Genomic DNA, 24,198 nt, shown 5'->3' with positions numbered 1-24,198 from the left:
ATAGGCCCTCGCGATCAGAAAATGCTTTAGGACACGAGGAAGGTATCTTGTATTACTATAGCTTGCATTTCAAAATTGAGCGTGCTACAAGGTGGAAAGGTGCACAAGTGGTCATGCTGCGCTCTGTACATGATTCGTCCCATATCTACATTCGTCAATTCCTATATTACAAGATCCGGTCGTGCTACACTCGGCACGGCTGTACTGCGAGCGCGGCTCAAAATGAACAATCGTTCTATAATTATACTCACACCTCGTCTTCGCGTTCAATCAAATAGACCGCACGAAAGCTCACTACAGCGCGAACTTCGCCTGCGTAGGCGTCCCAGGCTCCTCCATGCTCTGTCCCAAATCCTTCGTATCTAGTCTCAACTGCTTCATGCGTTCGGAAGCCAGATCATCATCATCAGGCGTCCCGGGTCCTGATTCCAAAATGAAATGCTTAAAGCTCATCTTCCCAGCTTCCCTTTCGGACATTTCAGTCACCTTAGCTCCTTGACGGGAGGACGCGGTAAACTGGTCTTCTAGCCCTGCTCCATCTTGCTGTTGCGGCGAGTCGAAATAAATCGGCTTTTCGGCTCGGGGTGTAGTGTCGTGTTTGACTTGTGCTAGGATCTTGCCTATCGAGCCTGTTGAGGAGGGGCGTCCGGAGTGGATTTCTCCTTCTTCTTCTTCTTCGACAAGGGGAGGAGGCGCATTCGTGTCTAGGCCGTTGAGGAGACACCAATTCCGCTCCAGATACTGTGCGAGACGTTCGCATTGGCGGTCCCATTGTTCGTCTAGCAGGCGATGCGTTGATTGGATGTCTTGTACTGTGAAGGACATCGGTGCTGGGACGGACGCCTGGGAGCTCTGCCTGTTCCGTGGTGCCGGGAGAGTGAAAGACATTGGTGAGGATGTGCGAGTGAGGGGCGAGGAAGAAGTACGATCCGACATATGTGGGATGTACGACGAAGCTGACCGTGTCGCCGACCTTCTGATCGAGGTCAGGCTGCGCTTAACAGACGACCCGCTCTCGAATGGTGCTGGACTGTGCGAGGTCGGCGAGCGTGGTGAAAGAGACATGTCGTCGGACATTGACTTCATCGTCACATCTGCTGAGCGGAAGGCGGCAGCCCGTCCGTCATCCATCATAGGAAGTAAGATGAGAGTTGTGTTGTCCACTAATGAGTTGATCAGGTCCGTGAACCCATGCAGCGGGATCTCATTATTGCCACAGTGCAGTTCTCTCAGTGTGCTGTTGGCTTTCAGGACATCTGCCAAAGTGCTTGCGCCCTGCAGGCCAAGCTTCTGCTTCTCGATGCGGAAACATTGCAAAGTCTTGTTCCGTTTGAGACCGGACAGGGCTTGATTGATATTGCTTCCAAATCGTGATGATGCTAGCCTGGACTCTTCGCCCGATATGTTGAGTTCCACAAGCGTATCATTCTCTCCCAGTAATCGCTCCAAAGCGCGTGCAGTATCCTCGCCAATCTCGCCTGGAAGTGCTGTGTGCGACATGTCAAGATATCTGATGGATCTGTTGGTGGCTAGTGCGTTCAGCAGCTTGCGGAAGGATGCTTCGTCCCGATATTCAATAGCCTTCATGGTCAGATGCGTAGGCGTAAGTCCGCTAGAGACGGCCTTAGTGATCACCAGAAGGTCGTCACTGAGATGACTCTGGCTGATATCCAGGTGCAAATCTCGTGCTTCGAAGGGATTGTGCGACATGCTCTGGAACAGCGTAGCAACATCTTTCCCACTGAGATATGAATTGTCCAGATATAGACCGTGCAGGCTGCTCGATTGTGGATGTGCAAGGTACGTCGCAATAGCATCGATTGTGGCACGATTCAGTGCTGTACCACTCAGACGCAATTCTTGCAGTCGCCACATCAGTAACGTCTCTGCCTGCAGTAGTGGCTCGGAGTCGGATGTCCTGGAGACATAGGAGAGGTCGAGCTTGCGGATGAAACCGAACATGGCCATTTGACTGTCAAAAGCCGCTGGGTTGAGACGTGCAGCATTGCCAGCTATGTCGATTGCCTCCAGCGTGTTGTCCTGAGCTCGAAGCGCATCGAGCACAAGACCCATGCTACGGTCGTTAAGTCCACACCGGTTCAGTTCCACCGCGCGGAAATGACAAGACTTCTCCACCGCAGCTCCGACAAGGTAGTCGAGGTCAGTCTCGCTCAATATGATACCGTTCAAGCATATCCAGTCCACATTCGTCGTCTGATGTTTGCAGAGTGGAAAAAGCGCCTCCACGACTCCGCAACCCAGGTCCTTCCTTGGTGGACCTTCCTCCTCAATAGTGTTATGCTGTGGTACAGACTTGTTCGTGACACAACCCGAGAAATCCATACGACGAAGCTTCTTGCTCGTCGCAGCCAGTGCACGAATCTCCTGCACCAGCAAGCAAGATCGACCGAGCTCCGTGGCACTGAGTTTGATGGGTGTTCCCTTTTTCGTTTTCGAACAGACGTGCTCCTCTCCATAGTTGTCATGTAGTCCGTTCAGGCTGTCAAGCGATATTCCTGCGAGCGACATACTGCCAAAACTCTCATTATATCGCAGCGCTCGTGTAATCGCCAGTAGTTCGATAGGGCCATACTCAGGTCTTCGATGATCGGTAGGCGGAAGTAGCTCGAAACGTGGTGCGTCTTCGCATTGGTAGTTGATAGTGTAACAGACTCTGCTCGAATTGACGCCATACGCCACACAGTAAGCAATGAGTGTCCGGTCCAGGCAGGAATTGTCTTTGTTGGACGCCACCGGTGGTTGTAAGATAGCCTCAACCTCAGCAGGCGCCTGCCACTCGAACAGTCGCTGGCCGCATTCAGGTCGCAGATAGTTCTCTGCGAAATGTAACTGTGCAGCTATTTCGTGAGAGGCTAGCGATGCCAGAAATATTGAGCGAGGCCTCTGAAGTGGCTGTCGGAAGGTCAATTCGAAAGTGTCATCGGTGTTGCTGACCTTGACACCAACGAGCGTCAGGACACCATAGGAGGATGTAGTGTTGTTGACCACGAGCGATGGGCTTGATGACCGTACAACAGGTTTAACCAGCTGGATCAGGTGGACCTTATGCACGCCGATTGCGAGAAAGCAGACGTTAGAAGCAACTTTCGTGAGATCGTCCGACGAAGATCGTCCAGTAGACTTAGAAGACTGCCGTTGTACCACCTTGTATATCGAGCAATTGTTCGGATCATAGTCGTTGTCGCGCTCGATAATCCGCGCAGCATTCTCCAGATTGTAAGGTGAGATACTGGTTGCTGCTACATGTGGGTTGTATCGTACTGTATTCCGTATACCCCTCAACCACATATCTCGTTCTTCAGGTATGCTGAATTGCAGTGTCAGAGCCGATGCTTGTCCAGACTCCTCGTCCAGATAGGAGACCTCAATGGCAAAGTATGGCTTTCCGTCGTCTAACCGGTGCACAGCGACGACCTGTCGCAGTGACACTCGTCCATCTTTGTCGCCAGAGGAGTCGGACATGGTCTGCAGATCGCTGTAAGACCCGGCAGAAGGCATCGAGCCATGTCGGATCACAGGACTGCGTCCGAGCGGGTGGGATATAGCTGTAAAGGTTTCTGCTGCCTTCGTTTGCGATTTGTATCGTATTATGTTGGTCTCCGTCAGGACCAGATATTCCTTCTTCTTCCTGAACATTCCCGCGCTCGTTTGCACCTCGCCATGGTATACCACATTCCGTCCCGATGGTCCGCCATCCATGCCGGTATCTGACCAACCAACTGAAGGCGCGGTTGACGAGGTTGTCGACAAGGGCTCTAACGTCTCGTCTTCCTTGACATCGCCGGTGCTCGTCTCGGTGCTTGTTCGTAGGGAGGATCGCAATGAGCCAAACACAGATGGTGGTCGGCGTAGTGAACCCTTCATACTCAGAGGTGGACGCTGTTGACGAGCTTGATCAGGCGTGACAGGACTGGAGGGAGTAGAACTGCTGGTTTGACGAGAGAGATCCGGCCGATCGACATGCGCAGGTACCCGCGCACTTAGTGTCCTGCTGTGCTTTGGCAGCTTCTTCAGTCGTCTGATTGCTCCATCGTCGTCTCCGCTGCTGCTGCTGCTGGGGTTCAGTGCAGACAGAGCAAACAGGCTCCGTCGCTTGCCCCACGAGCTGTCGTTGCTGCTTCGCGACATGTTTGCCGACGTCTCGCTCCTATCCTCGTCCACGCCAGCGCACGCGAGATTGGTGTTAGGACCTTAAGTCCATGTGATATTGCTCCCTGCGATTCCGTTGTAGCCAATCATTCAACCAGGCACGGTATATGAGAAGTGGAGTATCATGTCCACGTGGAACGGCGCCAGCACCGGTATGATATGATGGAGTGCATATGGAGAGTCAAGATGTCACTACTGGTGAGAGGAAGTCCGTTGGTTTACCCGGCATGTCTTTCTTTCACCCCAGTGAACACAACTTTGGCCATGTATTAAGGTTAATCTATCTGGCTAGTCTATTAGGGTTGTTGGTAAAGCCCGCTGACGTAACGACAGGGATCTTGTTCAGGACAAATCCTGGTCTCCGTCTTGGTCTCAGACGTCTGCATTACACCAAAGACTGCTTGAAGTTTGCTGGAGTGATATGAGACACAGTAGGCGTAGCAACATCTTCGCCAGACGAGCTGTTCGCCATGGAAAAAGTCGTATCGTGGCTGCCTTCTAGCTAGGCTCGTATTTGATATGCGCGTCGCGTTGATGGCAAGGCTACGGAAGTCTACATAGCCGTACGATCCCGCGGGGAGCAACACATTCGATAGTGGCAAAACTGCTACGACTGACTGAGTCAAGGATGGCATGTGAGGAACACTCCGTTTGGGAGATTCTCGGATATCGTAGGCGTGATTTGATTGAGGTAATGCTGTCCCCGTCACGTCTAGATTTGAGGGACCAATATCCTGCAGTGGTGCCATGTGAAGGCTTTGATTCAGCTGTTTGGTCGGTCTCCCGAACGAATCAAGGACCGTGATATGATCTCAGTAATTGCGACAAGGTTAGGAGCCATGCGCAGGCATGGAGTCGATCGTTTTCGCATTGTGTAGGCTAGAAGTATGAGCCAGAGGCCGTCCTCAGACCATGAGAGATATGTTCACGTCGATAACATGAACGGACTTCCCGAACCAGGATTTCGTGTTCACTATTTCGCTTCGTGATCGCTTTGCTGCGTTGGCACCGGAAGAACAAGAGTACGTGTAGTGAATTGGGTAGTTTGAAAAGAGTTGAGACGAGACTCGAGAGGATGGACATGCTCAATTCCAGCTTAGCGGCGGACGCTTCCGCTTCGGATTAGAATGTCTTGGCGCACGAATTCGAAGAACACCTCCACCAGCCGGCATTCGCGAACGACCACACGCACGCCCAGCAATACTTCTTGTCGCCACACACACCCAACGACAACCACAATGCCTTCGTCAGAGAGCTCGAGCAGCAGCCACAGGCTATATGTGAAGGCGAGGCATCTGTCGTACCAGCGGGTAAGACCCACCACCACCAAAACACAATCCACACGGAAAGAGATATACAGGCAGGCAGACAGACAGGTTCTAATATGATTGTGTGTGTTTACAGGGCAAGCGCAACACCAACCCCAACACTTCCCTCATCAAGATCGAAGGCGTCGACAGCCCCAAGGACGCCACATTCTACAACGGCAAGAAGATCGCCTACGTATACCGCGCGAAGAAGGAGATCCGGGGCACGAAGATACGGGTGATTTGGGGCAAGGTGACGAGGCCACATGGTAAGCGATGCGCCTCAATACAAGAGACGACGTACAATTTACGATGACTTGGAATGAGGGCTAATATATATGGATACAGGCAACTCCGGCGTAGTAAGGGCACAGTTCAAGCACAACCTCCCACCGCAGTCCTTCGGCGGCATGGTGCGCGTCATGCTCTACCCCAGCGCGATATAGACGGGACATCCGATCAGTGATGAACGAGAATGCGAGGATCGACCCCGACCGTTGAACCTGCAGAGAGCATGCTTTGAGGATATGGCAAGGCGTTTTTCGTTGCCGGGGATTGGGAAAGCCGGTGGCTTGCAAATTCGGCAATTACCTCTGTCTACCTGCACTGCTATTGCAGCCGTCTACTACCATTGATGCATGTCGCTTAGCAGCGATCACAACACCAACAAATACCAAATCTTCACAAACGCCAATACGCTTACTCGTGCAGCTTCAAAATTCTTACCCATGGTAGTACTCGATCATTTGTCGTGACTCAATGTCGCTCCACTCGAATCTGACAGCTTCCGAGCTTTGCAAGACCGTCTAAGCAGCAGGGCTAGCTGTCCATTGTGCCTCAGCGCAGCATGAATCAATGAGTGACTGGAGTTGGTCATCTATCGACTAATTACACTAAGATGCAGGCTCGTGGCTTACTCGGCCAGCTTTCTCCTAATACTGCTGTCCGCCCTCGCTCGGCATATGGCCAACCTACAGGCAAGCAAAGACTCCAGGCCTTAGCTCATGAGTCGTCGGAGTCGGTACCGTGATCATGCCACCCAAGACCAACCTCAGCAAAGTGCATGCTATGTGCGCCGTTCCTTTCAAAAACAAGATCTTGCCCCAGAGCGCCACGCTATGCTAACATAATCCTCAAACCCAAGCCTCCCCTTGCGAGTACACCGTCTATCCCGAAACATTAAGATTCAACATCCGCATTAGGTTCTCCTGCATCGTTTTCGGCGAGTGCGGTGCGCCGTTGGTATGTGGTGGCGGCGGACGACCTTGCAGGGTATTATTATTACCAGAACTCCCATTGTACATACCGTTTGGTGCGTGTTGTGGCTGCTGACCGTTACCATTACCATAGGCAGACCCAGCGCTGAAAGGTCTGGTGTCTCCTTGATATTGTTGCTGGTGCGCTGATGGCGGTCTGCCTCCTCCTCCACCATGACCATTATCATAAGGAAATTGAGGAAACTCTGACGGTACTGCAGCTTGTGCTTGCTGGTTGAGAAACCCACGCATGAAATCATTGGGATCGTTGAGAGGTAGATGTCGTAGTGGTGGCGGTGGCGGGTTTTGTGGGGGAGACGAGTATGTGCCGTCCTGGCCAGGAAGCTCCTGGCGTAGTTCCGACGGACGGCTGGGCGTATCGTTACCGGTGCGCGCGGCTTGAAATAGTGGGGAGAGGTTGCGGTTACCGTAGTGGAGGGCGTAGTTGTTTGCTGGGTCGGCTGGCGGAGCGGGTGTAGACGGTCCGGAACCTGAGGCAGGACGGTTGAATGGTGAAGGTCTGTTGAAGTGCTGCGTGTTTGATGGTGGTGTGGGAAGCTGTTGTTGCTGAGGTGGGGTACGGTTCTGGGCAGGGCTACCGTGTGCGGCTGTGTTGAAGAGTATGTCCTTGAGGGACTGTGTGTATACGTGCCGCTGCTCGCCTTCTTGAGCTGGTAGCTGCATGCCTGGCGAGGAATGTGCTCTACTAATCGGCGCTGGCTTCTTGTTCTTTGGTACGGTCTTCGGGCTGGGTATCGATTCGTTGTTGCCGTCTAGCTCGTGAAGGAAGATGCTTTTCTGATTGTGCAGCATCGCGTTGCGTGGTTCGGTGGCTGGTACGGGCCGCCTCGTGGCCATCTCGGGAGATAACATGCCGCCACTGCTCGCTCTATGCTCTCGCTCCTGCTTGTCTGCTTGAAAGAACATGTCCAGGGGTGATTGAATAGCATTTCGAGGTGGTATTGGTGAAACTACCTCTGGCTCTGGAGACGAATCTGTCTTCTCTGGCGTCTTCTCGCCTTCCATTCTGGCTGCCAAAGGATTACCCTTACCAGGTACGGACCGCGAAAAGAATTTTGGCATGGGTAGAGTAGACGGCGCAGGTGAATTGTGGAATGTTGGGCCAGCGTAGGCCTGCTCTTTCGCGGGAGTGGCCGGAAGCATTGGTCCGCCCATGGACACTGGTCGCGGCTTCACTGCTGCAACAGTCGCTTTACCCATCTGACCGTTGTGCTGAGGAGCACTACTCGGTGTTGGTTCTCTTACTTTCTGTGGCTTCTTTGTCCTCGGCGACACTGCTGCGCCGGTCACCGAGTCAGAGACTGTTCCGTCCTGTTGTGGTATTGCTTGCGGTGGTCTTTGTCTTCTGTTGCGGTGGTTCACTCGCTTCTGCTGCATCTCGCGGGAGATTTCAGTAGGTGCAGGTTGGCTCTTGCCGTTGCTGCCTGCCGTAGGAGGCAAGGGTGAGGCGGTGGCTTGATCTGCCATGGTCGCTCTGTGAGCGAGTGGGTGAATTGGAGGTGAAGTGAAGGTTCTCTTCCGTCGCGCTCGACTGTTGCACTATGCGATGCGCTTAGGTGGGCACAGCGGCCTACGCTATCTTGGGGACGGCGCGTATCGCCAGGGAATTGATGGTGCTTGTTCAATGTGTGCTTTGCTGTTGAGGATTGAGTTCGACATTTGGGTAATATTTGATTGTTGTCTGGTCAATACCGGCGGAAGTCTTAAGTGATAGTCAGCGGTTGTTTCGGAAGTGTGACCGTTGTTGTTGTCAGACATGTGCTGTCGAAACGAAGGGACAGCGAGTCGCGAAGTGCTCGGTGAGTCGTCACTGCTGCGGCTTTGTCTCGGATCCCAGCCTTTCTGTGGCGCTGTGGCTGACAAGGAATGGAAGCCGCAATCGATAGATGACTAACAGGTGGTTGATGCCTTCGCCAGAAGATGAGCTCGACAGCATCATTCCAGACACACACACACACACAATTCTCCAGACCACCACCCTGCGGCACACACACCTCTGCCATCACATGTCAAACTCTGGCCATTCAGCACAACCGCCCCGCTCGTCGCTCACACCGGGTACATCCTAAAGAACAACTCCTTCACATCCTCTACATCGAGACACATCCTAGCAACTCCACCTGAGCATATATCATCCTGCACCACGACCACCCCAGCATCGACCGCTCCCCCTAGTCTGTACTGAACATCTACCACAGCGAAGCGGGTCGTGTCAACAACCTCCAACGCCAGTGACTCACAGCTGTCACTCACCGCAGCCTCTTTCAGTCCTGGACAAATTGCTCATCAGACATCTTACATCACCAAGAAGACCAAGATCATGGCGGACGTGGAGATGACTGATGCCTCGGCTTCGGCTGTGGCGCCCAAGGTAAAGAGCAAGAGTGGACCGAGTGGTGGTGATGTGGATGGGAAGAAGAAGTTTGAGGTGAAGAAGGTACGTTTACAGCTTCTTAATACCTGCACTTGATATGGTAGGCTGATCAGAGATGTACAGTGGAATGCCGTCGCACTATGGGCTTGGGACATCGTCGTCGACAACTGTGCCATCTGTCGCAACCACATCATGGATCTTTGCATCGACTGCCAGGCCAACCAGGCTTCCGCTACCAGCGAGGAGTGCACGGTCGCCTGGGGTATCTGCAATGTCAGTCATATTGCTACAAGATCTAATACTCCATTGTGAAGCTAATTTCTTCTACAGCACGCCTTCCACTTCCACTGCATCTCGCGTTGGCTCAAGACCCGTCAAGTCTGTCCGCTCGACAACAGGGACTGGGAGTTCCAGAAGTATGGTCGTTAAATACAGTCGGGAGGCAAAGGTATCGAGAAACGAAGTCGTGATGAATACGGCTGCAGGGATGTCTGGATGCACTTACGTGGCATGAATGGCGTTTGAGGCGTACCATTGTCACGATACCACAGCATCATGGGAGGCCTATCTTCCTTATGCTTCCAAATTACGAAAGTATTGAATTGAGATATGAGAATACATCATGTCGTCGTATCACATCACACGGCAAACATACTCCTGGCTAGCAGATCTCTATTCGCTGCCTAAACGTCTATCACATGCACTCTACCACATCACATCATCCCTTCTAAGCCCGATAATCACCATTAATAGTGACATAATCATGACTGAAATCACAAGTCCACACCTTGGACTCAAAAGTCTTCGCTGCCTCCGTCATGCCTAGACGAGCCGGATCCGCTCCATCTTCCAACCTGACCAAGATCTCCAGATCCTCCATCTCAAGGATCTGCTTCGCCCGCACCTCATCCACGACTTGCGGCTCGCCTCGCACAAGAAGTTCGAGTACTTCACTTCCATCGACGGGGATGAAGGAGACGGAGGTTCGTTCGGGAGTCACTTGGCCAGTACCCGGTGATGAGGCTGGTAGTTCCGTCGAGCCCATGATTCCCGGCGCGTAGCCCACGGCGCAGAGGATCCGACCCCAGTTGGCGTCTTTACCGTACAGAGCTGTCTTGACCAGAGCGGAGCGGGCGATGCTCATGGCGGCGCGCTTGGCTACCTGGGCATTGACGTCCGAGATCACACGAATGGTGACGAATTTCGTTGCTCCTTCGCCGTCGCGGACGACAAGTTTGGCGAGGTCCGTCATGAAGGCTATGAAGACCTCGGTGAAGGCTATCATGTCTGGGCTCTGTTTATAGTGGTCGAGTTTTCGGTTGCCCATGCGCGGCTTTTGGATGAAGTCTTCTGGCAGGGTCAGAGGCTGAACGCCTTTGGGAGTGGCAGCGCCATTAGCGAAGAGGGTGACGGTGTCGTTTGTGCTCGTGTCGCCGTCGATGGAGATACAATTGAAGGATCGATTTGCTGAGTGGCGCAGGATGGAAGTGATGGCTTTGGGGTCGATGGAGACGTCTGTGCAGACTATGCCGAGGAGGGTGGCCATGTTGGGGTGGATCATGCCGGCCCCTTTGGTCATGCCGGCGATGCGATATTCGATCTCTGGGTGTGAGGGTAGGCTGAACGTGCGAGAGATGAGTTTGGGGAACGTGTCGGTCGTACAGATTGCTTTTGCGGCGTCGAGCCAGTGGTCGTGTGTTGAGCCCAGCGCTGAGTGGGCTTTAGGGATCGCAGCCGTGATCTTCTCAATCGGTAGTTGCTGGCCAATGACTCCGGTACTCATGACTAGCGTTTGTGGCGAGTCCTGTGCAGAGCTCGAATGTTCTGGGTCTTTGAAGCATCTGTCGGCCTCCTTGGCCATGGCATCGGCGTGCTCCAGACCTAATCTCCCAGTAACGGCATTGGCGCAACCAGAATTGACCACAACACCTCGAATTCCATTGTGCTGTCTTTGTATCAGCGTCGCGAGAGAGGCTTGTACGGGAGCGGCCTTGAAGATGTTCTTGGTGAAGATCCCAGCGGCAACACATGGTTGCTTGGAGATGACTAACGCAACATCGTCATGCTGTGTATTTGATACCTTGACACCAGCATGGGATGACCCGGCCAAGAAGCCTTTTGGATACGTTCCAGATGTGGGGACATACTTTTGCTTAGCGGGTGGTATTGATCCGTTGCCCGGGGCAGAGTAGTGGCGGATTTGTGAGCATTTGCATGCTAATCGTTTTATCCTAGACGGTGTTCCTGGGATCATCCTCTCCATGGTGAATGAGCTCAGTAGAGAGGCGGGCTGATATGACGACAGAGCTCGCCTCGAGAATATCTCGAGGGTCACGGGTAGTAAGAACGGGATCCAATAGTACTAATAGAGATAGTGGTCCTGACTTGTGTGCAGCACGTTGACACTGTCCCGAGTGATTCCAGTTAAAAGTAATCCACTTTGATTGAATATCAGAGCATCGATACGAGCCAGGTGTGTATGCTGTCCAGCAGCAGGAGACTTATCAATTGTGATGTAACTTAAAGAGAAGGCACGCGACAAGATCATGCTTCAATGGCTCCGGAACATCGTTCGGCCGACCGTCTGTCCTCAAGAGGCAGCTTCATCGCCTGCTTGTGTCCACATTAGCTCTCACTTGACTGTCCACCTCACAAATGCTCGCACGAATATCACGACTCCTGAACAACACATCGACTGGCTCGATACGTAGATTTACCACCATCTCCAATTTCAGGCCACCACCCGACATGGAGCAAGTCGACACAAGCGATCGTCTACGCCAATTGAGGGATCTGATGCGGCAGCATAAGGTAGACATCTACAGTACGAAGCAAAGCATTCACCAGACCATGTCGGCTGACTGACATGCTGCAGTCGTGCCTTCCCAAGACGCACATTCGAGCGAATACATAGCTCCAACAGATGCAAGACGGGAATTCATATCTGGCTTCTCTGGCTCGGCGGGCACAGCAGTGATCACCCACGATAAGGCTGCTTTAGCTACAGATGGACGCTATTTCAACCAGGCGAGCAAGCAATTGGATAGTAATTGGGAGCTTCTGAAGCAAGGATTACAAGATGTGCCCACATGGCAGGAGTGGACGATCGATCGAGCGGCAGCGACTGCCGAGCAAGCAGGCTTGACGGTGGGTGTCGACCCGACCACTATCACCGCTCCAGATGGCAGGAAGCTTGGTGAGAAGATCAAGAAGAAGGGTGGAAAGGGTCTCGTGGGCATTGCGGAGAATCTGGTCGATCAGGTCTGGGACAAGCAGAAACCAGCAAGACCCAACAACCCTGCTAAAGTGTTAGGGCTCGAGTATGCTGGCAAGCAGTTCCAAGATAAGATCGAGGAACTGCGGAAAGAGCTCGATAAGAAGAAAGCCGCCGGGTTCGTGGTGAGCATGCTGGATGAGATTGCCTGGCTGTTCAATCTGCGAGGAAGTGATATCCCATATAACCCGGTCTTCTTCTCATACGCTGTGGTTACGCCTACTACGGTCACGCTCTACATCGACGAGTCGAAGCTGGACGAGAGCGCGAAAGCACATCTGATCGGCATCAACATTCGACCCTACGACGCCATATTCTCAGACATCACAGCACTTACACGACAACACCCTCCTGGAGTGAATGGCGATGCAAAATCTGCCGGTGTCCCGAAAAGGAAATATCTTATCTCGACGCAAGCCTCCTGGGCTCTCGCACAAGCCCTAGGTGGCGAAGAAAACGTGGAGGAAATCCGCTCCCTCATCGGCGACGCCAAAGCCATCAAAAACATCACCGAGCTAGAAGGCATGCGAAAATGCCACATCCGTGACGGCGCTGCCCTGGTCGAGTATTTCGCCTGGCTCGAAGACGAACTCCTCAATAAGAAGACCACTCTCGACGAAGTCCAAGGCGCCGATAAACTCGAGGAGATCCGAAGTAAACACGAGAAATTCGTCGGCTTGTCTTTTGACACAATCAGTAGTACAGGCGCCAATGCGGCAGTCATCCATTATAAACCTGAGGTCGGTAATTGCTCGACCATCGATCCTGGTAAGATATATCTTTGCGATTCCGGTGCTCAATACTTTGACGGCACGACGGATACGACGCGGACGCTGCATTTTGGAGAGCCCACGGAGATGGAGCGGGAATCTTATACGCTTGTGCTCAAAGGCCACATCGCTCTCGATCTCGCTGTTTTCCCGAAAGGTACGTCTGGCTTCGCGATCGATACGCTTGCGCGGCAACATCTTTGGGCACATGGTCTTGAGTATCGACACGGCACTGGTCACGGGGTAGGCTCGTACCTCAATGTCCATGAAGGGCCGATAGGGATCGGTACGCGCATCCAGTACAGCGAGGTACCCCTCTCTGTCGGCAACGTCATCTCCAACGAGCCAGGATACTACGAGGATGGAAACTTCGGTATTCGGATAGAAAATGTGGTTATGGTGAAGGAGGTCCAGACAAAGCATAAATTTGGCGATAAACCATATCTGGGTTTCGAGCATGTTACTATGGTGCCCATGTGTCGGAAGCTGGTTGATGTGGCTATGCTCTTGAATGTGGAGAAGGAATGGCTGAATGCTTACCATCAGGAGGTGAAGGAGAAGACTTCGTCGTTCTTCAAGGACGATGAAAGAAGTCGGAAGTGGTTGGAGAGGGAGTGTGCGACGTACTGATACCGTAGCACATATTAGTGTTGCAGCTGGCCAGTCGACTTCCACTCTCTGAATTTTAGCTTTTGCTGTGATGCCTAGAGCCCCGCCATCTAGTGATTTCCGAGTCCTTTGGCGGCGATGAAGCAGTCTTCTGATTCTCCAGATCGCGGTCATTCGAAGTTTGGGAGCTGGGTGGCGCCGGTGCCACGGTGGGAACGAGAGGCGCAGACGCTGGTGGAGGTGTTTTCGCGGTCGGTGGTTTCGCTGTTGTTGCCCATAAACCTCGCCACCACAGCCTGGTTGATCGTTGCATATGGATACGGAGGATGTCCAACTTTTCAGCCGACCAAGCAAAGATTACACACAGCAGCGCGATCGCAGATCCAATCCCGAAGACATAGCTTGATACATATGATAGTGACATCTGGAGACCGCCATCTTTGCCTTGGTGCGGGAACTGTGTTACATTGATTGCGAAGAACGCAGCCAAGAATGACAAGGGCAGGAAGATGACTGTCACGATCGTGAAGACCATTAGGGTCTTGCCTTGTCTCGCAGTGTCGGTTGCCTGCATGGCATTTGCATGCTTCTGTTTGAGGTCGAGTAGGTCGCGGATGGAGTTGTATATTCGCTCTGCTTGCGTAGTCATTCTTTTAATATCACGTAGTGGGTACGTGATATGCCGGACTTGGTCCTGGTGAAGCTCTTCAATCCGTTTGCGTTGCTCGTCGCGCTCTGGCAGCAAGCCAACAAGGTGGTCGAACATCTCTGGTACGTGGGTCTCTTGCGTCTCGTAGATCATCTTCAGCATGTCGAGTTCGTCTCTGATATCCTTGACCTCTCGCAGCAGACGTGTCTCCGCACCAATATCCAGCAAGGTCTGTACGAAAGCAGGCTCGGCATTCGATGCCTTGTTCTGCTGCCCGGTATCATCCTCCTCTGCTTCGTCATCAAGATCGGGTACAGACATGGCGTAGCGCTCGTACATCGTCTGCCGTAACGGCTCTACTGGATGCCCGCGGATCTCTTTCAGCCACACTGACGCTTTCTCCGAAGCCTTTTGGAATGCCCTGAACAGTCGGACTTCCTCCTCCATAGCATATCCAAGGGATGACTCAAACATGTTCATGAACAGGAGATTACTGTCGCTCGCGTCGCGCCTGTCCACCCATCCGTAGCAGTGTCCGGTAATTATGGTGGCAAGCTCGTGAACGCCTAGGACAGGCTGACGACCAGGACGCTGCAGATCGTTACATATTGCCTGCCACACTCCGTGCTCGTCGTTGTCATGGTCCTTGTTCCAACCACGAGGGAAGCTGGTGACAATGAGATCATCACGGACAATCCATAACCACAACTGATCCACCATGATGATGTTGGCGTTGCGATGTATATCTCTCACCTTACTCCTGGCTTCAGGAGCCGAAAGTTTAGCAGTTGTATCGAACTCGACATCATCCCAGGCTTGTCTCTTCTGCTCTCTGTAGATTACCTGATCGATGTCACGCTGGCTCGTGTCTATTGTGCGATAGAAGAATTGGTCAAGAGTCCGCCTGATTTGTAGGGTTGCCAACGATGGCATGGCGTGGGCGTAGATCAGGTTCTCGTCCGCAGTGGGCTCAGGTGCCGACTGGTGCTGCTTTCCGCCCGAGCTAACTCGCTTCTTGGTGCCCAGTAGTGCACTACCACTGATCGTCGACATGTTGGAACATATCCTTGGATGGTGACGATGTGACCGCGGTAGGCCTTGTCCTGGGTCTTTATCGTGTGCTTTGCATACAGCCCTAAGCATTAGGTCACGATTGCCAAGCGTCTCGTAGTGCAAGTACGGCATGAATAGGTAGACATTGTCAGGAACCCAAAGCTCTTCACGCAGCCCTGAGATCTGCTCGTCAATGACTTTGCGATCCTGCAGCGAGTCGTGTGTCGCACCCAGTGACTTGGCTCTGACATGAGAATGTCGACGTGATGATTGATGCGTTCCTTGGCCCCCTTGACTATGCGTCCCTGCGTCACTGGTATCTTCAACATCGTCATCGTAGATAGCATGCTCCTCGTCGTCGATAGGTGCTTTCTTCCGAGACACACTTGGGTTGTGATGGCAAGTGGGCCGCATGTAGCAGGCATGTAGGTGTTTTCCTCTCTGCTGATGATCGAACGACTGCTCGAGAGCCTTGAAGGTCTCAAAGTGCACTTTACTGTCTTCCTCCAGAAGAAGTTTCAAGAACAGTCGTTTACACCAGGTCACATCATTTGCAGGGAGATGAACCCAGCGAAATCGAGCTATGTCTTGCTCGTCATCGTCGACCGTAATGGCATCTTCACCTGTTGAACGTTGCAACTCTGCCTTGAGGGAGACTGTCGGTGATGAGTACGATCGATCATAAACCAGGTCATGCACTCGTCGAGAGGTGACTTTGATGTTGACGCCAACAAAGTCGACCACGGTCGCAGTGGTCCCTGCCGCGGCCTTACTTTCTTCTGATGACACAGTAGCACTAGATGTACTCAGTGGTAGCAGTGGTAGGAGTAAGTGCACGATAGCGGTATGGCCAGATCTTGCCGCACATAGTAGGGCGCTGTCTCCGAAGTCATCCTTTGCATTGACGATAGGATCGACAAAGTATTTGAGTAAGTACTCCGTGGTTGCGAGGTTGCCAATTTCTGCTGCCAGGTGCAGTGCGGTTTTGCTGTGTCCTGTCTTTCTGAATATGTCGCTACCAGGTCGAAGTTGTTCCAACGTCTTCACGGCATCTCCTCGAAATCTAGCAGCAAGCTGGAAGGGCGTCTGTCCATCTGCTGTCTCGACATCTGCAACGGTGGCGGTCTTGAGGAGTCTTGTTACGAGCTCGTGCATGCCAACCGAAGCAGCAAAGTGTAAGGCTGACCACTTCCTGCTATCCAACAGAGTCAAGTCCAGAGGTCTCTTGGAATCAAGTAGCTTGATAGCCAGCACTTGGTTTCGAGAGATCAAAGCGCAGTGCAACGGAGTCCTACCAACTATGTCTTCACGTTTGTTGAGATTGATGTCACTGGCGAGCAGTAAATTTGCTATGTCCTCGTCATCTTGATCTGCACAATTGTTTCGATATCGCTCTGCTCTGACAGCATCTTCGCATAGATGATGCAGCACCTGTTATGAGAATGATCAGCAGGTGTATCGGAGGTGGTAATGCTCGTGCTTGACGGGGATTCGGAACTTGTGGGACAAGTGCCGGAGTAGACATTGAGGGCAAGGCTCACATTTCTGCCGCGAACGTCAGGTTTATTGATATGGATCCGCGGATCTTCCAGCAAGTGACGGACAACATCGGGCTCGTTCCTCCAAACAGCAGTCATCAAGACTGTGCGGCCTTGAGGGTCAGCGGCGTTGATGTCTACTTCGGCATTGTCAATCAGCAAGATCGCTATACGTTTGGACGCGTCTCTCAAATCTCTCCTACAGTCTAGGAGCACGTTGACGAGTGCAGTGTGACCCTCGTTGTCGCAGAGCGTGACATCAGCTTTGGTCTGCTCGACGAGATATTTTGAGACATCGTAGTGCCTGGACAGCATAAGTGCCGTCTTTCCATCCCTGTCCCGAGCGTTGATGTCCGCATGTGCGTGCCTCAGGAACTCCACGACAGCGACGGAAGTCGCTCGCATCATTGGCGTTCGACGATGTCGTGACTCGCGACAATTTGGTGAGACGTTGATGTCGAGTAGATAGCGAGCATGATCCAATTTTCCGTGAATACAAGCTTCATGAAAAGCATCCGTCAATACTGGATGATGGGTAGGGAGTGGTGTACGCCGACTGTCGAACAGCACCTCCAGCTTGTCGGCATCCTCCTGTCGAACAGCATGGAGGACATCTGCTCTAAACGTATGATGTTTACCCATGATCGCGTTGGGCCAAGTTGAATGGAGGTATGCTGCTTTCCAATGGTAGTCTTTAGTCGTCTTTCAGTGCTGTCCGCACATCAGACTATCTATTCCAGACCTTGTGTCAGACTTGTATTCGCAAGTCCGTAGCAGTCCCGCAGTGGAGTTCTCTGTTGAAGATCTCGAAGACATCACAAGGCCACTCAGGCCCAGCTCCGGGTCGCAACATTGTACTTATCTGCTCCTGCGCAGCCTTGCCACCTCAATGGCACATTTGAAGATGGCGTGAGCTGTTGAGGCCACCGGTCAACCTGCATCGAAACGAGCCGTCAATGTTCAGCTTGCCCTTTGGGGTCAAGCTGTTCGCTCCGCCCCACGTCAATCAGAATGAGGTGTTCGGGCGAGCCTTGTGATTCGTGGCCATCGAGGGTCTGCTCCGACCGCCCATAGGTGGTGTGAGTAGACAGTAGCAGAGCCTCATCGTGCTCATGATCTTTCATTTCCAGGTCGATTTCATTCAGATGGAAGTCGGTTCGCTGATGAGTAGCAGTAGCAGTGTCGCGGTCATGTTCCGTGCATAGCGCCACCTCACTTTCGAGTTCCTTGTTCTCGCTTCCTCCGCTTCTGCTCTTTCACACCTCATCAACCACGAGTCTGGTTTCGCAAACCACGTTATGTCTATCTACGAACGTCTATCTACGAATGTCAGACTACCCCCAATGCTCATGATTGGGGAAGGCCAGGCTTGTAGACTACGCCCTTGGAACCCTGGCACTTCTGGAAGCCCATCTGCACGTAGGATTGCTGCGCCACCAATGTTGGTATGAAGTGCCCCACTTTGGCGCAAAATGTCAGCAGATATTTATTGCGGTCCAGAGACTAGCTTATCGTTGAGACTGGTGCGGCTGGAGTATACCACGAGAATTCTTGAGCACAATCATAGCTAGCAACCATGCCAATCCGACTTCTCCATACAAAAGACTTGACCTTCAAGGACTGCAGAGGGACGAGGATCCCACGCTATGCTATTCTCTCCCATCGATGGCGAGATTCCGAGATCAGCTACCAGGACTTCATGGAACGCCAAAGCAATCGTGGACATGGCCAGGTCGGATTTCATCAAGGCCACGACAAAGTCAAGAACTTCTGTCAGATGGCATCAGACCGCGGCTTCTACTACGTCTGGATCGACACATGCTGCATCGATAAGAAAAGCAGTGCCGAGTTGACCGAAGCATTGAATTCCATGTGGGAGTGGTATCGTCAGGCAGACGAATGCTATGCCTTTCTCTGGGACTTGCCGAATCTGCAAAGGACTAGAGGTCAGCCATCAACTCCAGAAATCGATAAGGCTCTGCGAGTCAGTGACTGGTTCACGCGCGCCTGGACCTTGCAAGAACTACTCGCGCCGACAAAATTGTACATCGTGACCCGGGAATGGCAAATCCTAGGTTCCAGAGATGGTGGGCTCACACCTATCTTGTCCGAGATCACTGGGATCGCGCCGCAGTATCTGACCGGACATACGAATGTACATTCCGCGAGTATCGCCACACGTATGAGCTGGGCAGCTAGAAGGACTGCCACAGAGATCGAGGACACGGCATATTGCTTACTAGGTATCTTTGATGTGAACATGCCTCTACTGTATGGTGAGCGGGAGAAAGCATTCATGAGACTACAGCGAGAAATCATTCTCAAATCTGACGACGAGTCAATCTTTGCCTGGCGAGACTCGGGACGTACCAGTGGCATGCTAGCACGATGGCCCACTTGCTTCGCTGACTCGGGCCACGTCGTTGTGTTGAGTGTCAGCCCTACATTGAGACTACACTATCATATAAGCAATAAAGGTCTGGAGCTGCAAGTGCCAAGAAATGAGGTCGAGCCGCGCGAGATAAAGCAACGTGAGATCAATCCTGCACGGGACGATTTCGTGTACGAACCAGCGCCAATGTTCGTAAACAAGGCAGGCAGCAAGACTGTCCACCTTGCTTGCGAAGCTGTGACGAACGAGAGGGGATCGTCCAGACGTATTATTGGTATTCAGCTCAGGTCGCAGGGCCATGCATGGCACAGGGTTAATTGCGATAAGTGGGAAGAAGTACGACAAACGCCCATGAGAAGTGAAACTTTAAAAGCCAAGTATTATGTTATACAGCCTGGTATGTGATACCAAGTCGGTCGAAACTTTCCTTCTGTGCTTATGGAAGATTGTCCAGTGCTGCTTTGTGCAGACGCGGTCTGCGGCATCGTTGCGTATAACATCTATCAACCATGCCATCCCCTCTGCATTTGTCCAGTCTTTGTGGACGAAGACCTGCCCATAACGAGCCAGTCGAATGCTTGGTATGGTATACCTCGTCGTGCATACGGCTTAGGGGTGGATTCGTTTAGAAGAGCCAAGGAGGGCATGCAGATCTAGTCAATGGGCGTCCTGACACGTAGCTGGCATTCGAGTTCGTGGCCGTTCAAGCTCTGCGTAAACGCCATACACACTCCATCATGATTTCTCGAGTGCTTTGTTGATATCCCGGCTTAGAGTCTCCAGCTCACCAACGTTCTGCTTGTCTGGTCCGGCCTTCTCGAATTCTAGCCCCGTTTTCACCCATTCCGCAGCCTCCTCCAACCTCCCCATCTCCTTCAAACAGTGCCCTCTTCTCCACCAACCCTTGATATTGCCCACCCGCTTCAGCTCAACACTGCACTCCGCATCCACAGCACCTTCTGCCCAGTTCTGTTGCGCAATGAAAGCCTGCGCTCGATTGCCGTACAGCGCACTAAGCTCTTCACGCACAAGTCCGCTTGCTTCCCATGTCGGCCGATCTGAGGCCATGCGAATGGCGAGGTTGTAAAGATTGATGGCTTCCGGGAAAGTGCCCTTCTTGTAAGCGGCATTGCCACTTTCTCGAAGTTTCGTGATTTGGACGCTGCGCTTTGGGTTGACTGGCATTGGTGGGAGTGGTATTTGATTTGGTGTGTCGAGTCCTACAATGTTCCGGTGGAGCTTGTTGAGTTCTTCTATGTCTGACGATAGATTTGGGTCATCGCAACTGATGGCCTTGCTGGCGGGATCTATATTCAACGACAGCTGGGTGAAAGTCTCTGGGACTTCCATGGTGGTGTGAGTTGATAGCTCTTATGGTTGTGCCTCAAAATGATCCTGCTGTTTCCTGATGCTTTCACTGATCGTATGGCTGGTAGGACATATTTTGTACCGTTAGTTAATTATCGACAGCTGTGCTGCCCCCCACCAAACCCTAGATCTCGCTTGCACGTGCGCGGCCTCTGCCACAACGCCATCTCCTTAACCTTATCGGCAGATCAGCCGGTTGCTATTTACAGCGATCCACATCCAAATGCAGCTTCGATCTTACCAAGCGGTCTTGGGGCAAGTCGAAACAGGCTGAGACACTACTCAGAGTGTTACAGCCTGTCGCTCGCTGTCCATTCATCATCGACAGCCTGCTGTGTCATGTCTTAGCCTTCCAACAGGCTGAGAAGTCCTTGTATATACTGAACGAAGCTGATGATCTGACCTACTTCCTGCACATAGTAAACAGATCGACAGACCGAGATCGTAAAAATGAGGGTCGCTCAGGACAAGCTGCAGAGTATCAAGACTGGTCTACACGGTGCTCAGGGTGTCTGCATCTTCATAGTGGGATGCCTGGCCTTGGGTGTTCTCACCAAAGATGGGGGGACAGGTAGTGCCATAGGCTTCCTGTTCGGCCTGGTACGTATTGACAACGATCCAGCGACTATTAAATAGCTAAATGAGTACACCTAGTGCTTCCTTAGCATACCTGCCCTCATCTACCAGATTATGGTGCCCATGTGGTCCCGAGCATCGCGTTTCGCCAATGTCTACGCATACACAGCCATCGACCTTGCCTTCACGATCTTCTGGTTCGCAGCCTTTGTAGCAGTCGCAGTATGGAACAACAGTGGAAATCAAATCAAAGATGAGAAAGATCAGAAGCAGGCCTCTGGTACTGGCACATGCGGCAAATTTGCCCATGGCAGTGTTGCGAAATGCGAAGTGAGCAGAGCGAGTGCTGGTTTCGCGTTCATTACGTGCTTGCTCTTCGCTGCAACAAGTGCACTGAGCATCCTGAATGTCATCAAGCACCGGCGGCCAGGCGGTATAAAACAGAGCAGGCCAAAAAGACTGCCGATGGACGAGACGGCGAAGGATATCTGGAACACGAACACGGACGAGCTGGACCCGTCCCGTCAGTCAGAAGAGAACCCTTTCGACGAAAGACATGCTTATGGCCAGGTTTCTCAAATTGATTTGAACTGTGGCGGTGTATCACCAATCAACAGCAGCGATGATGTGCGAAGCGTGAGTGCTCATCCTGGCCGCCCTCTCAGCTACGGTTCGTCGACGAATCTGTCAATCGCGCCACCAACAATATATGTCGAGACGGAAGCGCCCAGTGCATTAAGCCCGAACGGCTACGAGCAGACACCACGGGGGAGGTTCAGCTTCCCGAACGGCAATTACAACGAGGCTTTCAGGTAGTGTGCGCAGCACAGGGCTGGCAGGATCTTTGTTGTGCTGCGTTTGAGCTTTGTTGTGTTGCGTTGGAGCGATTTATGTGTATACGTATCTATGTATCCAGTACAAGTCATTCTGTTGTCACCTCCAAATCTACCTTCGGGTGAGCCAAAGGGCAGAGAACATGAGCACGGCCCCTCCCATTGCGAATCTGGCAGTCACGCTAGCAAATCATGTTTCCCGAGCTCGTCGGCAATACCGCTTTGGGCAAGTCCGCGCCAGAAATTAATTATTTATCGACCTCAGCATTTCATGACCACGTTCCTGTCAACTACAACGAAGATGGAGTACGATACCAAAGTCCGTGAGTGCAAATGAATGACGATCAGCACCGTAGCTGCTGACGTTTCAAGCGCTGTCGAATACTGGCGACAAGACTTCATTTGCTTATATTTCTGCGAGAGAACGATGGCCCATAATATTGGTATGTCATCGGTGATCGATGTGATGGAGAGCATATGCTGATATAGCACTCTTAAGACTGGTTCCATTGATGATCTGCACAAAGCTGTTTCGAAGGACAGCAATGCTGAGAAGCAGCAAGAAGGCAAGAAGATCACGGAAGGTCTTGCGACGCTCAAGTACGAGTTGCAACATGATAGGCAGTTAACGTACGTAAGAAAGGCGTATCAGCAGATTGAAGGCGCTGACGATGCACAAGCCCACTCATCGATGATGGCCAACCAGATATCGAAGGCTACAATACCGAGCTCTCCCAACGAGGCAACCCAAATTGGCACTCCGTCCCCTGGCTCTACGCGGAATGTTACTTGTATCGCCGCATGGCCACACTCTTCTCCACGTCGACACACTGGAAAAGCTACGACGTATTCCACGCCCAGAAGACCAGCACTTTCCGCTCCTCTCGCCCCGCTGTGCTAGAACTCGCTGCTCGATACAATCAAATGATTGAGCAATTCTCTTCCCCTGATAGTGCCCTCACCGAAGCCACCGAAGAGCAGCGCACGACTGCCGAGAAAGCTCTTTTCACGGAGATGTGCGAGATTTGTCTTTGGGGTAATGCGACTGACCTGTCCCTGCTGACGAGTTTGTCATACGAGAATATTCAGAAATTACAGGGTGCAGAAAGTAGGAAGAAGAACGAGGAGAAGATCCTCGTCAATGACTTTCCTGCTGCTTTTGCTTGCCTCAAGAATGCTCAGAAGTCTGGCTCGAAGGAGAGGAGAATTGATATCGTGCTCGATAATGCCAGCTTCGAGCTATTCGTCGACCTGGTACTCGCAGGCTATCTACTCGAATCCGGTCTAGCGACGCACATCGTGCTTCACCCAAAGAATATCCCTTGGTTCGTGTCAGACGTCATACCCAAAGATTTCGCGGATCTACTGAGCATGCTCATCAACGCCAAGAGCTTCTACGAAACACCGTCGGAAGACGAGAAGGCAGAAAGCAAGACACCAGCATCACTCTCGGAAAAGGACCAGTCGAATTTGCAGGCTCTATTTCAGAACTGGAGCACTCTCTACGCCGAAGGCAAGATTCTGCTACGTCCAAACACTTTCTGGACGGAAGGCGGATCTTATTGGCGGCTTCCCAAAGTTGCTCCTTCGCTCCACGAGGACTTGAAAGACAGCGAGCTCGTCATCTTCAAGGGTGATCTGAACTACCGCAAACTCACTGGTGATGCTATGTGGGATGCAGCTACGCCTTTCACGGAAGCCATTGGGCCAATGGGTCCTGGTAGTGGTGTCAAGGTCCTGGCGCTGAGGACATGCAAAGCAGATGTTGTTGTTGGTCTGCCGAAGGGCAGGGATGAGGAGCTTAGGGCCATGGAGGGTGGTGGTGGGGACAGTGGAGCGAGGAAGTGGGCTTGGAGTGGGAAGTGGGCTGTTGTTAGCTTTTGCGATGGCAAGGCTTGAGATGTTGGTGATGCGCCACCCGACGCTCTTAGATATGTGCTGAGCAGTTGCGGATTAAGCAGCTTACACCTTGGATGGCGTATGCGGTGCTTCGTTCGGACTAGAGACA

The 24,198-nt window shown here is 52.3% G+C and overlaps 11 protein-coding genes across 11 annotated transcripts; 6 read left to right on the top strand and 5 right to left on the bottom strand.

The window, feature by feature from the left end:
• Positions 1-294: 294 nt before the first annotated feature.
• LTS14_006392 (uncharacterized protein) lies at positions 295-4,149 on the bottom strand (the record flags this gene model as incomplete). Its single annotated transcript, XM_064839088.1, has 1 exon — positions 295-4,149. The coding sequence occupies one exon, from the start codon at positions 4,147-4,149 to the stop codon at positions 295-297; it is 3,855 nt and encodes a 1,284-aa protein (XP_064693336.1).
• Positions 4,150-5,408: 1,259 nt separating this feature from the next.
• On the top strand, positions 5,409-5,923 carry RPL33B (60S ribosomal protein L33B; the record flags this gene model as incomplete). Its single annotated transcript, XM_064839087.1, has 3 exons — positions 5,409-5,480; positions 5,575-5,746; positions 5,826-5,923. 3 exons carry the CDS (start codon positions 5,409-5,411, stop codon positions 5,921-5,923), a joined length of 342 nt encoding a protein of 113 aa, XP_064693335.1.
• Positions 5,924-6,643: 720 nt separating this feature from the next.
• LTS14_006390 (uncharacterized protein) lies at positions 6,644-8,221 on the bottom strand (the record flags this gene model as incomplete). Its single annotated transcript, XM_064839086.1, has 1 exon — positions 6,644-8,221. The coding sequence occupies one exon, from the start codon at positions 8,219-8,221 to the stop codon at positions 6,644-6,646; it is 1,578 nt and encodes a 525-aa protein (XP_064693334.1).
• Positions 8,222-9,074: 853 nt separating this feature from the next.
• On the top strand, positions 9,075-9,557 carry HRT1 (RING-box protein hrt1; the record flags this gene model as incomplete). Its single annotated transcript, XM_064839085.1, has 3 exons — positions 9,075-9,191; positions 9,252-9,401; positions 9,459-9,557. The coding sequence occupies 3 exons, from the start codon at positions 9,075-9,077 to the stop codon at positions 9,555-9,557; spliced, it is 366 nt and encodes a 121-aa protein (XP_064693333.1).
• Positions 9,558-9,855: 298 nt separating this feature from the next.
• ECM42 (glutamate N-acetyltransferase) lies at positions 9,856-11,391 on the bottom strand (the record flags this gene model as incomplete). Its single annotated transcript, XM_064839084.1, has 1 exon — positions 9,856-11,391. The coding sequence occupies one exon, from the start codon at positions 11,389-11,391 to the stop codon at positions 9,856-9,858; it is 1,536 nt and encodes a 511-aa protein (XP_064693332.1).
• A 485-nt stretch (positions 11,392-11,876) lies between these two features.
• LTS14_006387 (uncharacterized protein) lies at positions 11,877-13,802 on the top strand (the record flags this gene model as incomplete). Its single annotated transcript, XM_064839083.1, has 2 exons — positions 11,877-11,952; positions 12,004-13,802. 2 exons carry the CDS (start codon positions 11,877-11,879, stop codon positions 13,800-13,802), a joined length of 1,875 nt encoding a protein of 624 aa, XP_064693331.1.
• Positions 13,803-13,857: 55 nt separating this feature from the next.
• LTS14_006386 (uncharacterized protein) lies at positions 13,858-17,663 on the bottom strand (the record flags this gene model as incomplete). The annotated part of the gene is made up of 2 exons (XM_064839082.1): positions 13,858-16,914; positions 17,025-17,663. The coding sequence occupies 2 exons, from the start codon at positions 17,661-17,663 to the stop codon at positions 13,858-13,860; spliced, it is 3,696 nt and encodes a 1,231-aa protein (XP_064693330.1).
• Positions 17,664-18,597: 934 nt separating this feature from the next.
• LTS14_006385 (uncharacterized protein) lies at positions 18,598-20,070 on the top strand (the record flags this gene model as incomplete). Its single annotated transcript, XM_064839081.1, has 2 exons — positions 18,598-19,810; positions 19,883-20,070. The coding sequence occupies 2 exons, from the start codon at positions 18,598-18,600 to the stop codon at positions 20,068-20,070; spliced, it is 1,401 nt and encodes a 466-aa protein (XP_064693329.1).
• Positions 20,071-20,148: 78 nt separating this feature from the next.
• LTS14_006384 (uncharacterized protein) lies at positions 20,149-20,763 on the bottom strand (the record flags this gene model as incomplete). Its single annotated transcript, XM_064839080.1, has 1 exon — positions 20,149-20,763. The coding sequence occupies one exon, from the start codon at positions 20,761-20,763 to the stop codon at positions 20,149-20,151; it is 615 nt and encodes a 204-aa protein (XP_064693328.1).
• A 468-nt stretch (positions 20,764-21,231) lies between these two features.
• On the top strand, positions 21,232-22,173 carry LTS14_006383 (uncharacterized protein; the record flags this gene model as incomplete). The annotated part of the gene is made up of 2 exons (XM_064839079.1): positions 21,232-21,381; positions 21,436-22,173. The coding sequence occupies 2 exons, from the start codon at positions 21,232-21,234 to the stop codon at positions 22,171-22,173; spliced, it is 888 nt and encodes a 295-aa protein (XP_064693327.1).
• A 209-nt stretch (positions 22,174-22,382) lies between these two features.
• HRT2 (Hairy/enhancer-of-split with YRPW motif protein 2) lies at positions 22,383-24,089 on the top strand (the record flags this gene model as incomplete). Its single annotated transcript, XM_064839078.1, has 3 exons — positions 22,383-22,513; positions 22,680-22,820; positions 22,871-24,089. The coding sequence occupies 3 exons, from the start codon at positions 22,383-22,385 to the stop codon at positions 24,087-24,089; spliced, it is 1,491 nt and encodes a 496-aa protein (XP_064693326.1).
• Between the last annotated feature and the right edge of the window lie 109 nt (positions 24,090-24,198).

This window comes from Recurvomyces mirabilis (genome assembly GCF_035927965.1).
Source record: "Recurvomyces mirabilis strain CCFEE 5264 chromosome Unknown scaffold_16, whole genome shotgun sequence".
Lineage (NCBI taxonomy): Eukaryota > Fungi > Ascomycota > Dothideomycetes > Mycosphaerellales > Teratosphaeriaceae > Recurvomyces > Recurvomyces mirabilis.
Note: the sequence above shows the minus strand (reverse complement) of the source record. Positions and strands in the feature narration are given on the sequence as shown.